This window comes from Sus scrofa, chromosome 7, assembly GCF_000003025.6.
Source record: "Sus scrofa isolate TJ Tabasco breed Duroc chromosome 7, Sscrofa11.1, whole genome shotgun sequence".
Taxonomy (NCBI): domain Eukaryota; kingdom Metazoa; phylum Chordata; class Mammalia; order Artiodactyla; family Suidae; genus Sus; species Sus scrofa.
In genome coordinates, this window is record NC_010449.5 from 121,404,853 (window position 1) to 121,418,025 (window position 13,173).

A 13,173-nucleotide genomic window follows, 5' to 3' on the forward strand; every position below is an offset into this window, starting at 1 on the left:
GGGCCAGGGCAAAGCAGGGCAACCCGGGCAGGTGGACAGAGCAGCTGCAGAGCTGCCCCTGGTCCTTTGCACATGCTGCCCTCCTGCTCGGCACAGCCCCTTCCCTGCTCTCTGGTTCAGTCTACTCCCCTCCTCCTAGAAGCCCTCCCTGATCTCCCAATGTGTCAGGAACCCTCTCTGCTTCTCTGTCCTACCCCCGCAGTGCTGGGGGCGCTCTTTGGGTGCAGGAGTTGTGACTGCTCCTTTCCCTTGTCCCTAGCTCCTGATGAGGGCCAGGCGTGATGGCCATGTGCTGGAGGTGCCTGCCCTTGGCTTCTGGGCCACTCTGGTCTCAGAAGAGAAGAGCGGCCCTGAACTCCTAACAGGTCTTTTAGGAAAGGCTGGTGGGGAGAGGGCCGAGGGTCTCCGGCCCCCAGAAAGAGGAGCAGAGATAAACAGCAGGGCTCTCGGGGTCTGCGGAGGAGTGGAGCCCCCCAGTACAGCAGAGCCCCCTAGGACAGTGAGCCATAGACCCTGGACACCCCCCACACTCACCACCGTCTACATGGGTCCTCATCAGACCTGCGGTGTAGACAAAGAACCTGGGCTCTGAGTAGCCATATGACTTGAAGGGTCACATGTGAGTGAGGGCAGGCCAAACCCAGGGCTCCGACCCCCGGCTTAGGGCCCTGTCACCTCCTTCCAGTCAAAAGGGCCTCCAGAGCTCAGGGCTGGGAGAGGAGATTGGCAGAGGCAGGAGCGTGGGGCCCCAGCACCGCGTGGCGTGGAAGCGTGCACAGTGAGTACTTGGCTGGAACTCCGATGGGGACAGTGACACCGCAGAGGCCCTGCAGTGCTTGGGGGTGGGGGAGGGGAACAAGGCCCCAGCCGAGCCCCCAGGCCCATGGTGATGCCCCACTGTTCCTTCAGGGATGCTGCGCCCCCTCAGCCATCCCACTTCTGACACCTGCTCCCTTCCCAGCTCACTCCCTCACCCCATCAAAGCCCCCAGCTCCCCGTGGCCCTCACCCCCCTCCTCCTCACTGTCACCTCCCCCCCCCCCCCCCCGCCCCCTGCCTTCTTTATACTAACACGGGGGCCGTGCCCACTCCGGTTAGGGCCACCTCTCCACAGACAGGAAATCACACGGCTGGTGACAGGGCTCACGTTCTGCTCATCGGACTGAGCTGGGGCCCAGTCCCTGTTTCCTCCCTCACCTGCCTAGCAAATGACGTCATCCTTTCTCTCCCCCCCCCCATTCACAGCGGATGACCTCGCTTCCTTGTCTGCTGGGGGTGGGGGGGGGAGAAGAAGCCACCCAAAGGGAACTTCCACAGATGCCACCACCAGGTCTCCCCACCTACCAGCATCTGCCCGCCTGTTACTACAGACAACCCGCCAGGCAGCCCCTCCGCCCACTCCAGGCGCGGCTCCAGCGAGTCTCCCCTTCTCCCAAACCACCCATCTCTCCCTCCCTCCCCATCCTGTTCACTCCAACATGCAGGTGCACCTCCCGTATTGAGAAAACCCTCTGCTGACCCTGCAGGTGCCACCCCGGTTCTCTGCTCCAGTTCTGCTGGGACCAGCACCCACCTGGCTCTGGTCCCCCCATGCTAGTGAACCAGCTCTTGCCGGTCCCGTCTCAGGTCTCGCGTGACCTGAGCCCTTAGCGGCCAAGGACATGGCCGTGCCCCGCCTCCTCCTGCCAACACCACCTGCACCTGGCTGCCCTCGCGGGCTGCCTCCGTGGCAGGTCCTCGTCTCCCTGACCTCCTGACACTGCGGGGCCTCCGGCCTCTCTCCTTTTCTGGGTGCGCTCCCCCCACAGTAACCCCGGTCACAAAGCCCATCGCTCTGCTGAGGACTTCCCAATCTATGTCCCCCCGGCCAGGCATTCACACCCCTGCTGACTCTGCTTGGGTACCTTGCAGGCAGCCTGGACCTGCAGGGCCACCTGTCCTCCATTCCGCTGGCCCTAAATCCACAGCCTTCCCCCGCTCTGGAAAGGCGATGCCCCCCTGAGCCTGGAGGCACCCTTGGCTCCTTTCTTTGCTCCCTGGCTCTGCCTCCAGAATATACCCTCCGGTTTTTCCAGCACTGCCCACCACCCTGAGTCTGACTTCTGTTGCTGCACAGCCTCCTCACTGGCTTCTGGCTCCTGCACTCACCTGATCTCAGCCAGAGGGTCACTGTCGAAGGCTAAGTCAGATCCAGTCCCCTCCTCTGCTCAAAACCCACCCCACAGCCCCTACCTCACTCGAGTCCAACCCCACTGTTCAGGCTGATCATCTCAAGCAGGTGCCTTCCCCATCGCCACCAGGACCTCACCTTCCAGCCACATTCAGCACCGTCTTGCCTCAGGGCCTTTGCACTTGCTGTTCTGCTGCCCAGTCCATCTCCCATTTAATACCACGGCTGCTCCTCTCCTCCCTCACTCAACTTTCAAATGCACCTTTCTTGGCGAGGCTTTCCCTGAGCTCCGCAGGCATCCCCTGCCCACTTTCCCTGCCAGGCCTGTATGTACCCTCAGCCTCTCCCTGTACCCCACCCCCGCACCACCGATTGAGTGGCAGCTTCACAGGACAGGGCTTTCTGTCTGCTTTGTTCCCTGCTATGTCCTCAGCCCCTGCAGCCACAGCCTGGCAACCAGGAGGACCCGGTAAACATTTGCTGAATGAATGAAAAAAACCCAGTGAATGCACTTTATAGGTGAGCAAACTGAGGCTCAGAGGGGAAGGCGCCCACCCCAGGTGGACAGGCTGCAGGCTTCCCGATGTCCCCACCCCAATTCCCCTCTACAGTGTCCTGTGCTGTGGGCTTTTCCCCGCTTCTGAGGTCTGGGGCTTTGTGGTTTGGTTTTGTTTGACTGGCTCTCTGCCAAAAGAAGTCGCCCTCTGATTTCCGCAAGGACTGAACCCCCTGAAATGAACTCGAGAGGGGGAAATGTGAATTTCAGATCAACAAGAAGGGTTTAGCGTTATGTCCCAAACATGGCAGAGGGATGCTCTTACACTAACTAAGCATCTAGCTGTGTGTTGAATTCAGGCAGCCTGATAAAGAATTGGCTGCTCTGTGAAATTGATTTCCACGTGTTTCAGTTCCATGGGGCAGGCTGTACTTTATCTGGTACGGACCCTCTGGGGCGGAGCGTCTCTAGCACCTGCAGGAGGGGTCATGTGCTCCCACGAAGGTCGACCACCTGTGCAGGAGCCACAGCCTCAGCCACGGCCAGGAGGTGAGGACTTCATGGCCATGGCCAGGGCGTATCTCAGAGATGAGCGTGGCTGAAGCCCCAGCCTCTGTCAGCCAGCAGAAGGGCCTGAGTGCAGGTCAAGTGTCCGGTCTCCCGCTCCAGGCACCAGGAGCCCCAGGGGAGCTCCACAGCCGGGGGAACTCGGTGGTGGTAGGCTTGGGCTGGGGGCTGCCTGGCTGGTGGGCTGCCTCAGGAGAGGCAAGGCGAGCCCTGGCTGTGTTGGGGCACCCTGGCCTGGCCCCCACTTTCCCAGCACTGCTGGTCATCCATGCTCTCATCTCCCCCTCTAGACTGGGGGGCTTGGAGGGCAGGACTAAACACACTTTGGCCCTGGACCCCTCCCCTGCCCTGTGGCCATACCTGCTCTCCGCAGGAGTCAATGCTGGGGAGTAAGGGGGGTGTCGTGGGGAGGAGAGGGGGGAATAACCACTGGCTTGCCCCTACCCCTAGCAAGGAACTCCCCCCAGGCTCCTAAATTACCCTCCAGCACCTGTCCTCCTGCCCTGGAGCCCAGGTGAGAAGGGGCTACCATTCAATACTTTGATGATGCGCTTCATTGCCGCCTGCCATGGAACCCATGCTGGCTTCGCTAATTTGACCACCCCAGTGCTGGCTCACCGCTGCAAACAGACCCAGGCACACTTTAATTGGATCGGTGGCAGGGTCTGTTTTCTGGAATTCTAGGGATCAAAGAGGTAATCAGGACTGCAGGAGGCTCATTGATGACCCTGGACTGTGGGATGCAGCGTGACCTGCCCTAACCCAGGACCTCTCCAGGATGCCCTTGGTCCCTGGTCCCTGCCCTGCCCTCCCCACTTACCCTTCCACCCCCTATAGCATTAGCCATGTGCCAAGCTCCACATTCACGAGTTCATTCTCAAGACAACCTAAATCAGGTACTATGATTATGACCTGCATTTATTTTTGGCTGCACCCAAGACATGTGGAAGTTCCCAGGCCAGGGGTCGAACCCACACCACAGCAGCAACCCGAGCCGCTGCAGTGACAATGCCAGATCCTTAACCTGCTGTGCCACAAGGGAATGCCTATGATCTGTATAGATGCAGAAAGAGAATCAGAGTGATTCAGAAACTTGCCCAGGGCCACACAGCCAGTACATGGCAGACCTGGGATTCAAATCTACCTTGTTACCCACACACTTCATCAGAGAGCCTTGGCAGAGGTGTGGGGACTCAAGTGGGCCGGAGGGACAGGAGACCTTGAAGGGCAGGGCAGAAGAAGGTAAAAGAGAACAGTCCACATGGAGGGTCCATTTATAAGCCCTGTCTCCCAAAGAGAGACATCAAAGCGAGGTAGTCATTCATGGCTTAGTGAGAATTAGCCCAGAAGGCTTCCTCCACAAGAATCAGGTTTAGAAGTGAGGGGTAGGGGCTGGGCCTGCTGGGGTGGTGGGTGGGGAGGAGGAGATAAGAGGAGGGAGCAGGAAGTCTGGAGGAAAAGGGACAACTGGCAGCTGTGCTGGAGGCGCCAGGTGGGTCCAAGCAGGTAACCAGCCCCGCCCCCGAGGTACCTCTTCTTGAGCTGGTAGGTCCTGGCCCGTGGTGCCAGTCAGTCAACAATGACAACCCAGAGGCCAGGGTAGGGAGACTCCTGGGTCAGGGGAGGCCCCGAGGGGAAAGAGTGGAGGGGGTGGCACAGGAGCAGCTGGGCCCAGGGCTCAGGTGGCCAAGCAAGGGGCCCTGGGTGCCACACAAGGGCTTTGGGTCTCCTGCGGTGGGGGGGGGGTCAGTGGGGGCTGGAGGGCTCGGAAGTGCACCCTTAGTCTAGGCTTCAGGAAGGGCACTGGCGTGGCCCTCAGGGGGGCAGGAGGCCTGCCTATCTGGGCATCCTTGGGCTAGTGGGCTGCAAATTTTGGCCCCACACAGAGAGGCTTCCTCCCACTGGGCGGTGTCCAGCTGCCCCGGGAGGCCATGGCTGTCCTGACCCCAGAGACCGGACAGGCCTGTTTCTCCAGACCCCTGTTTCTGTGATCCGTCCCGGCTGGGAGGCCGTGAGCCCCAGGAGGGCAGGGCTCAGCCACTGTGTGAGGCAGAGTGTCCACGTCGGAGCCCCTGCCAGAAGCAACGCTCCTCCTGCCTCCTCATCTCACCAGACACCTCCCTCTCCCGAGGGCTCCCCTCCACTGGGCCTCTCAGCGAGTAATTAAAATAAATAAGTAAATAAAAACACTCGCCCCCAAGGGGCCAAGAGAGCAAGGTGGGGGGCACGAGTGTTCCCCAACACCCCCTCTAGAGAGGCAGAGTGGGGTGCCCCCTCTGGGCACCGTGAAATGTGGGGATAGCGGCTCCCCGTCCCCCTTGCTCCCTGTGCCCCGCAGGTCAGTCTCATTCAAAAGCATTTCCTGAGCAGCTCCCACGGGACGGGACGGTTCTCTAAGTGCTGAGGACCAGCAATGCGCCGCTGTTGTCGGGGGAGACGAGAATAAACAAGATACACAAACAAAGTGAGAGTCAGGTGGGGATCAGGCAGCTGGAAAACCAAGGCGGTGGGGGGAAGGGCTGTGGCTGTGAACTCCGTGTGTGGTCAGGACACCCTTCCCCCCGCCAGGGATGCTGTTTGAGAAAGACGGGAGAGGAGGGGAGGCAGGGAGTCCCGTGGTCCTGGGGAAGAACATTCCAGACAGAAGAAAGGCATGTGCAAAGGCCCTGAGGCAGGAGCCTGCGCTGTCCTTGGGAAACAGCAGGGGCCTGGTGGCTGGAGGGGAGTGGGTGAGGGAGAGTCTTTGGAGGTGCGGTCAGTGTGATCTGCCATCTATGCGATGACACCTGACAACCGTCTGTCTCTACCTCTGGGACGTCAGCCTGGCACTCCCCATAGTATCCCCAGCATGGAGACCAGCATCAGGCATGGGCAGCACTGCAACAGATATTGGTGACACAGATGAATCAAAGAGCACGGCCTGAACATTTGGGTGTCAATATGAAAAAACACAAACATACAACCCCCCACCCAAGCCCCCCACACAAACCAAAAGCCCCAATGCCAAAAAAAACCAAAAAAGCAAAAAACAAAAACAAAACCACAAAAAGCAAAAAACCCACAAACTCCCAACATAAAAAAACTCCAAAAAACAAGAAAAACAAGAAATTACAAACTCAAAAAAACCCAAATCTCCAAAATACAAAAAGCCCCCCAAATTTAAAAAACCCAGAACCCCAAACAAGAAAAACAAAAATTAAAAAACCCCAAAACCCAAAACAAGAAAAGCAAAAAACCCCCAAAACGAGAAAAATTAAAAATTAAAAACCCAAAACAAAAAAAAACTGAAACAAGAAAAAATTTAAAAACTCAACCCCCAAAGCTCCAAAATACAAACCCCCCCAATTTAAACCTCAAAACCCCTATAACAAGAAAACCAAAAAATTTAAAAAAGCCCAAAGCTCCAGAAAACAGAAAAAAATTTAAAGAACCCCCCAAAAACCCATACCAGAAAAACAAAAAATTAAAAAAACCCCAAAACCAGCCCCCAACAAGAAAAACAAAAAAAAATTAAAACCCACCCCCCACAAATCTCCAAAATACCAAAAACAAAAATTTAAAAACCCAAACCAAAAAAAAAAAAAAAATCCCAAAATAAGGAAAACAAAAAATTAACCCCCTCAAAAAATAACCCCCAAACAAGAAAAACAAAAAAATTCAGGATTCAAAACCCCTCAAAAATCTTGAAAATACAAGAAAAACAAAAATTAAAAATCCCCAAACTAAAAAACCCCAAGACAAGAAAAACAAAAATTTTAAACCCCCTAAACCAAACCCCCAAAAACCAAACGCCCAAAACAATAGAAAAAATTAAAACCCCCAAACCAAAAAAACCCCAAAACAAGAAAAGAAAAAGTTAACCCCTCAAAAAACCTCCCCAAATAAGAAAAGCAAAAAAAAAAAAAAAAAAAGAGAGAAAAAAAAATTTTAAGAAAAACAAAAAATTTTAAACCCTCCAAACCAAACCCCCAAAGGAAAAAAATTACAAACCCTAAAACAAGAAAATAAAAAATTACCCCAAACCAAAAAACCAAACAAGAAAAACAAAATAATTTTAAAAACCCCAAACCAAAAAACCCAAAACAAGAAACACAAAACAATTTTGAAAGCCCCAAACAGGAAAAACAAACAAAAATAAATAAATAAAAAATAGGAAAAAAGCCAAAAAAAAATAAAAAAACCAACCCCATACCAAAACCCCCAAGCCAGAACTAAACCAAAAGCAAAAAAAAAAAAAAAAAAAAAAAAAAAAGGCAAAAAAAAAAAAAGAAAAAGAAAAAAAGAAAGAACAATGACAAAAAGGACCCCAACCTCAAAACCGCACCCCAAAATCGCTTCCCATAGCTTCATGACATCAGAAGGGTTTCTTAAACAAGACCCCAAAAGCTTTCATCCAAAGTAAAAGCCTAAAACATTCAAGGGAAATCAACAGAATTAAAATTAGGAACTTGTGTTCATCAGAGGACCGGCTGAAAGAGGGAGAAACGAGCAACCAGCGGGAGGTGCATTTGCCACACATGCGACTGCCAAGGGCTCTCTGAAGAGCTCCACATCAATGCGACAACTTGATGGAAAAACACACAGAAGTCACACACGAGGAAGCCCAAAGGGGCGGTAATGCAGGGCCGCGCGATGCTCGCCGCCCCGAGGAGCAGCTCCCAGCCTGCGGCCTGACAGCCCAGCCGGGGCGGCGGCGGAGCTGCAGCAAGTCCGGCTCCCGCGGGGAGGGTGTGGCCTCAGCTCGCAGCGCCGGCCCGGGCGCGGGGCCTGCGCTCCAGCCCTGCCGCCCCGGGGTCCCCCCGGGAGCGCTGCAGGTGCCCCAGCACCTGCTCGGGGATGGCCGGGCCGCTTCATTCACAGGGGTCCAGGCTGGAAGGCGCCCGGACGTCCATCCGCGAACAAACAGATGGCAGCGACTTCCCTCGCAAACGCCGTCCCCGAGACACCAGCCATGGACAGCTCCACACACGCTACGGACGGACGCTCTCGAAAACATGATGTTTTGACGGAAAAAAAAAAAAAAAAAAAAAAGCCAACCTGAAAAGCACAGGCTAAAAGACACCGTGCATGTGAAGTTCCAGACCAGGCAGAACCAGACGAAGTCGGTGAGGGATACTCTTGGGCGGCCAAGCCGGGAAGAAAGCAGACAACCGCTTATTACAAAAGCCGGGGTCCTGGACACCTCCCGGGAGGGGCCGGGGGCTGTGATCGGGAAGGGTCCTGGTGGGGGGGCCCTGGGGGGCCGGCAGCATTCTTGGGGGGGCTTCTTGACCTGAGTGATGGTCACCCGAAAGTTAATCTCTAAACTGCCCAGAGGTTTCTGACTTTTTCTCTATGTGTCTTTTCTCTCGCAATTCGCAACTTTGAAAAATTATCCCGCAGGCAGGGGGGCGGGGGAGGGTGGACTGGGAATAGGAATAGCTCTGGGTTTGCTGGGGACCTTCGGTGTCCCAGGTGCCACGCAAGGTGACTGATCCACTTTGCTGTGTGACCCAGGAGGGGACTGAGGCTCACTCAGAGGACGTGGTTTGCTAAAAGGCACGCGGCAAAGCGGCCACGGTGGCGCGAAGGCAGGGGGACCCCGTGCAGAGGGGGGATTAACTTGGGGATTAGCTGCGGCGCCGCCGCCGCCGCCGCCGCCGCCGCCGCCGCCAGCTCCGCGTGCAGAGCCAGCCCGGACACGCTAATATCTGCGAATATTTGAGGGTGACAAGAAGAGTGTTTCAAGCGTCAGAGGCAGGACAGCTGAGGGAGCGAGAGGCAGGGGGCACACATCAGGCCAGAGGCGAGGGTGCCAGACCCCGGGGGGTAGGGGGGAGCCTTCCTGTGGGCCAGCCCCCGCCAGGTGCTGTGGGCTGGAGAACTCGACCCCAGGCTCTGATCACCGGGCTGCCATCTGGGCGGGAGGACAGGGGACACCCCACCGACCTCAGCTCCCCACCCCTCACCGGTCTCCCTGAATGTACCCTTGCTGCCTTAGGCTATCCCAGGACTCTGCACCTCTTGGAAGGCTCCTCCTGTCTGTCCTCCTTGCAAACTCCTAGTCATCCATTAAGCCCTGGCTCGAGGCTCTCTGCTTCCAGGAAGCCCTCCCTGCTTCCCTGGGCCAGTGTCTCCAACATGGGATCCCCTGGGAGGATGTGCTGAGGAGCCTGGGTCCCTGTTCTGGAGAACTGACCTGCCTCAGTGCCAGGGTGGGACCGGGTACACAGAGGGAGAATGAGCCCACTTGGGGGTGAGGGACAAGAGGGTCACAAAAGCCACAGAGAAAAGATGACAGGAAGGACAACTCGTTTGTCATGTGGATAAGAAGGTGGGTGGAAGGGCATTCTGAGTAGAGGGAACAGAATGGGCAAAGGCGGAGGAGCACGAAAATGACAGCTAGTTCCGGACTCAGATGTGGGGCTGTAGTGGGGGGGGGTGGCAAGGAGAGGGACTCAGGCAGAGGGGCTAGGGCAGGGGGAGCCTCAGCTCTGTGCCTGCCCACAGAGGGAGCCACTGAGGGTCACAATGACACAGTCTTTCACTCATTCAACAAATATTTATCGGATCCTCCCATGGGCCAGACCAGGCACTGGAGGGATATCTGTGTGTGTGTGGGGGGGGCAAATATTGGATGGCAAAGAGCCTGCCCTCTTGGAGCTCAATTCAGATTCCTAGGCCCAGCCTGCAATGTGGGCAAGAGGCAGCACCCTGGCTCAGGGGACCACCTTCGCTGTGACCACAAATGAATCTTTACCTGCCTAGGAACCCACGGTCATGTAGTTCGGAGGGCCCTGCTGTGGGCCAGGTCCCCGGTGAGGCCCTGCAGGGTGGGGGTGGTGAGGGTACCCACTTCACAGATGAGGAAACTGAGCCCCAGAGAAGGTCAGGACTTTACCAGAGGACCCCATACCCTGTGATCTACTCTGTGGGAGGCCAGGCTGACCAACGTTCCCTACATCCCTCGGGGCTCTTGGTCCTGGACCCCTGGCCCTAAATGCAGGCCAGACCCCTACAGGGGCAGCCCCAGCACTGGCTGGGAAGGAATAGCTCAGAAAGGCCCTCGAGGCAGCTCTGAGACCACTAACCAGGTGAGAGGGAGAGGAGAGAGGAGGGCAGGCTGCTCCCCAGTTCTGGGGGGCTACGCTGGGTCCTGGCCACACGGGACCCCCAATCTCATGGACTCCAGAGCTCTGCCTCCACTGAGGGGCCATGTGGCTCAGTGTAGCCCCAAAGTCTGGGCCCTAGCCACTGCCACTAGCCTTCAGGATTCAGCTCAGGGAAGCCCTCTGCCCCCCCCCCCCGGAAGGAGACTGCCCACTGCCCACCTGGCTCACCTGTGCTCCTAGCCAGGTGGGGCCATATCTCTGTCTCTACTGTCCAGAGCACAGGGGCAGGTGCTCAAGAGCCTTGGCTGGGCATAGAGAGAGAGGGAAAGAGAAAGAGGATCCTGGAGGGGACCCCCCCCCCCAGAGGCTGGTCTCACGGTGCCCCATGATGCTACCTTTATTTTCAAGTCCCAGCTAAGTAGTGACCCCTCCCCCACAGAGACCCCAATCGGGTGGGGGTTCTGGCAAGAAAATAGCCAATAGGGGTAGCAGGGAGCGTTCTAGCCTGGGGTTAGAGCTCTGGGTTCAGGACTGGGCTCATCTATGTGGCCAGAGACAGGGCTGCCTCTCTGGCCCTTATCATGCCATCTAGACCTTGACCATGACAAGGTGGACCTGCCTATGGACATCTGGCTTTGGGTCTGAGGTCCTACGACCTAAGAGACTGGACCTCTCCTCCGGCCCCAAGACAAATGGGTTTCGGCCCCGGGGGACCCACAGGGGAGGGCTGCACTCCAGCTCGGTGGCCAGAAGATGGCCCTGCTCTCATGTCCAGTCTGGGGCCTCTGTATGAGCCCACCTGTCCCCGGGCTCCCACCTGGGCACTCATCCACAGCAATGAGGGTCACCCAGGAGGGTTCTAGCCCCCCTCCCCCCATTGCGGGGACCTGCCCCCCCCACAAGCGGGGCTCTGTCGGTGCCCCGCCCTTGGGCAATGGATGCACCTGCTACCTAGCTGCCTCCCCAGGGATGCGGATCCTGGTCTTGGGGGGGCGGGGAGGAGGTGGAGGGAGGGGCCGGAGAGACCCCCCCCCCAACCAAGGCACCAGGGTTGATAGTCCTGAGACCCAGCACCCAAAGCTGGGCCTCCTGCCCACGCTACGTAGTCTCAGACTCAGGAAGGAAAACAGGAGGGTTGTTCCCAAAGGGGGGGGGGGCTCAGGGTGGCCAAGGGAAATCGTGAATAGTCAGATCAATTGATCCCCCGGGGGGGCTGCCCCTAAGGGAGCCGGGTGGAATCCGCAAAGGCTCAAAGTTTAGCTCCGGGAGGGAGGCCGAGGGGGGCACACCCCGGATGCCCGATGCCGTCGCGGGGTTCCCCCAAAATGGCTCCAAGACGCGACCGCCTCGGCCAGCAGCTTGGACTCCATCCCCCACCCCCATCCCCACGAAGCAATAACTTAAAAGCTCAGAACCCCGCAAGTGTCAGCTGGGGGGTGGGGAGGGGCGGCGGGCCCCGGTGATCGGGTGCGTAATTGCAGCAACAGAAGCCCTGAGGGTCCCGGGGGACAATCGAGAGCCCAGGACGGGGCACGGGGGATCGCGGGGACCCACTCGCGGGCCGCCCGGCCCTGGCTGGCGCACCCCCACCCCCAGCCGCATTGGCCCCGGCCCGGCCGCGGACCCCTCGCGCGGGGCTCCCACTGTCTAGCCACGCGCGCACTCACACACGCATCACACACAGGCACCCCGGCCCCGGCCAGCCCCGCCGGGCAGCCGCGGGCCGTAGATGCGCTCGGGCACAGCCCTCTCCCCTCGCCCGCCCCGGCGCCCCGTCCCCGACCCCGGCCCGGGAGCCGAGGCACTGAAGACGCTCCACTCACCTGAGTTTCTCCATGTCTGCGGCAGAGGCCTGCGAGAAACCAAACGAGAGGGTCAGCAGGCAGGAGGCGTGCGCTCCGCGGCCGCGCCGGGCGGAGCTGGGCACCGCGGGCACAGGCGGGCGCAGCGACCGGGCACCCCCGGGCGGCTCGGTTGTTGGAAAGTCCGGCCCGCGCGCCCCCAGCCCATACTCCCCGGCTGCGGTCCCTGGGACTCAGCGGTGCGTGGGGCCTCGGCCGAGTAACAGGTGAGCCTGCCCGGGCCGCCACGCACCCGAGTTACGCCCCCCGGGGAGAGGAAGGGGCTGGCTCGGGGACGCGGGACTGCACTGCCTGGGGCGATCCCAGACGCGCAAGCCCGAAAGAGAGGGGACTTGGCCCCGCCGCGTCAACTCTCCCGCGGCCGCGGCCCCCGCTGCTCTCCCCCCTCCTCGCCCCACCCCGCCCGTTAACCCTTCCAGCCCCGCGCTCCCTCCCAGAGGAAGCCTAGCCCGGAATTGCAGAATTTTCGAGTCGGAGAATGTTCAAATCGGGCAACTGGGGGCCGTACGGGAGTGCAGAACCTGATACGCACACGATCCGAGGGTGCTAGCAGTCGAAAGCTCAGACTCCTCTATCAGGGACCCTGCTGCCCTCAGCTTCTGGGGTCCGGGCCTGGCTCGCCCCTCCCGGGCCCAAGGGATTAACCCTTGCGCACCCGACTCGCCGGCGGGGCTCCCTGCCGGGCTTGCGCAGACCCACACGCGCGCGGCTTGGAGACCCTCCCCGCCCAGCCCAGCGCAGTCCAGCAGCCCCTCTGCGGGCCGGGCGGGGGGCCCACCCGCTGCAGTTAACCCTGCGGGCGCCGGCGAAGTACAGGGACTGCGAGCGGCCCGGGCGGGATCGCACTTCCTGCGCGGAGCTGGGGGCGCAGGGAGGGAGAGGCCACTCCCGGGGGCTTTTTCCCGTCTTTCCGTACCTTGCCCACCTTTAAAGGGGGACGGGGGACTGAGCCCAGGGACCAAGCGACACACCTGGGAAGACTGATGAC

General features: G+C 58.7%; 1 protein-coding gene across 6 annotated transcripts in view; it reads right to left on the reverse strand.

Annotated features, from left to right (window-relative positions):
* The window catches only part of BEGAIN (brain enriched guanylate kinase associated), a 44,867-nt gene that overhangs the window by 15,299 nt on the left and 16,395 nt on the right, over positions 1-13,173 (reverse strand). For 4 of the 6 annotated variants that reach the window (XM_021099731.1, XM_021099734.1, XM_021099733.1 and 1 more), the window contains exon 2: positions 12,147-12,175. In XM_021099731.1, coding sequence (XP_020955390.1) covers positions 12,147-12,175 — 29 coding nt within the window. Of the gene's footprint in view, positions 1-12,146; positions 12,176-12,717; positions 12,878-13,173 lie in introns of those variants that run through there. The other 2 variants (XM_021099732.1, XM_021099735.1) reach the window with 2 other exon arrangements.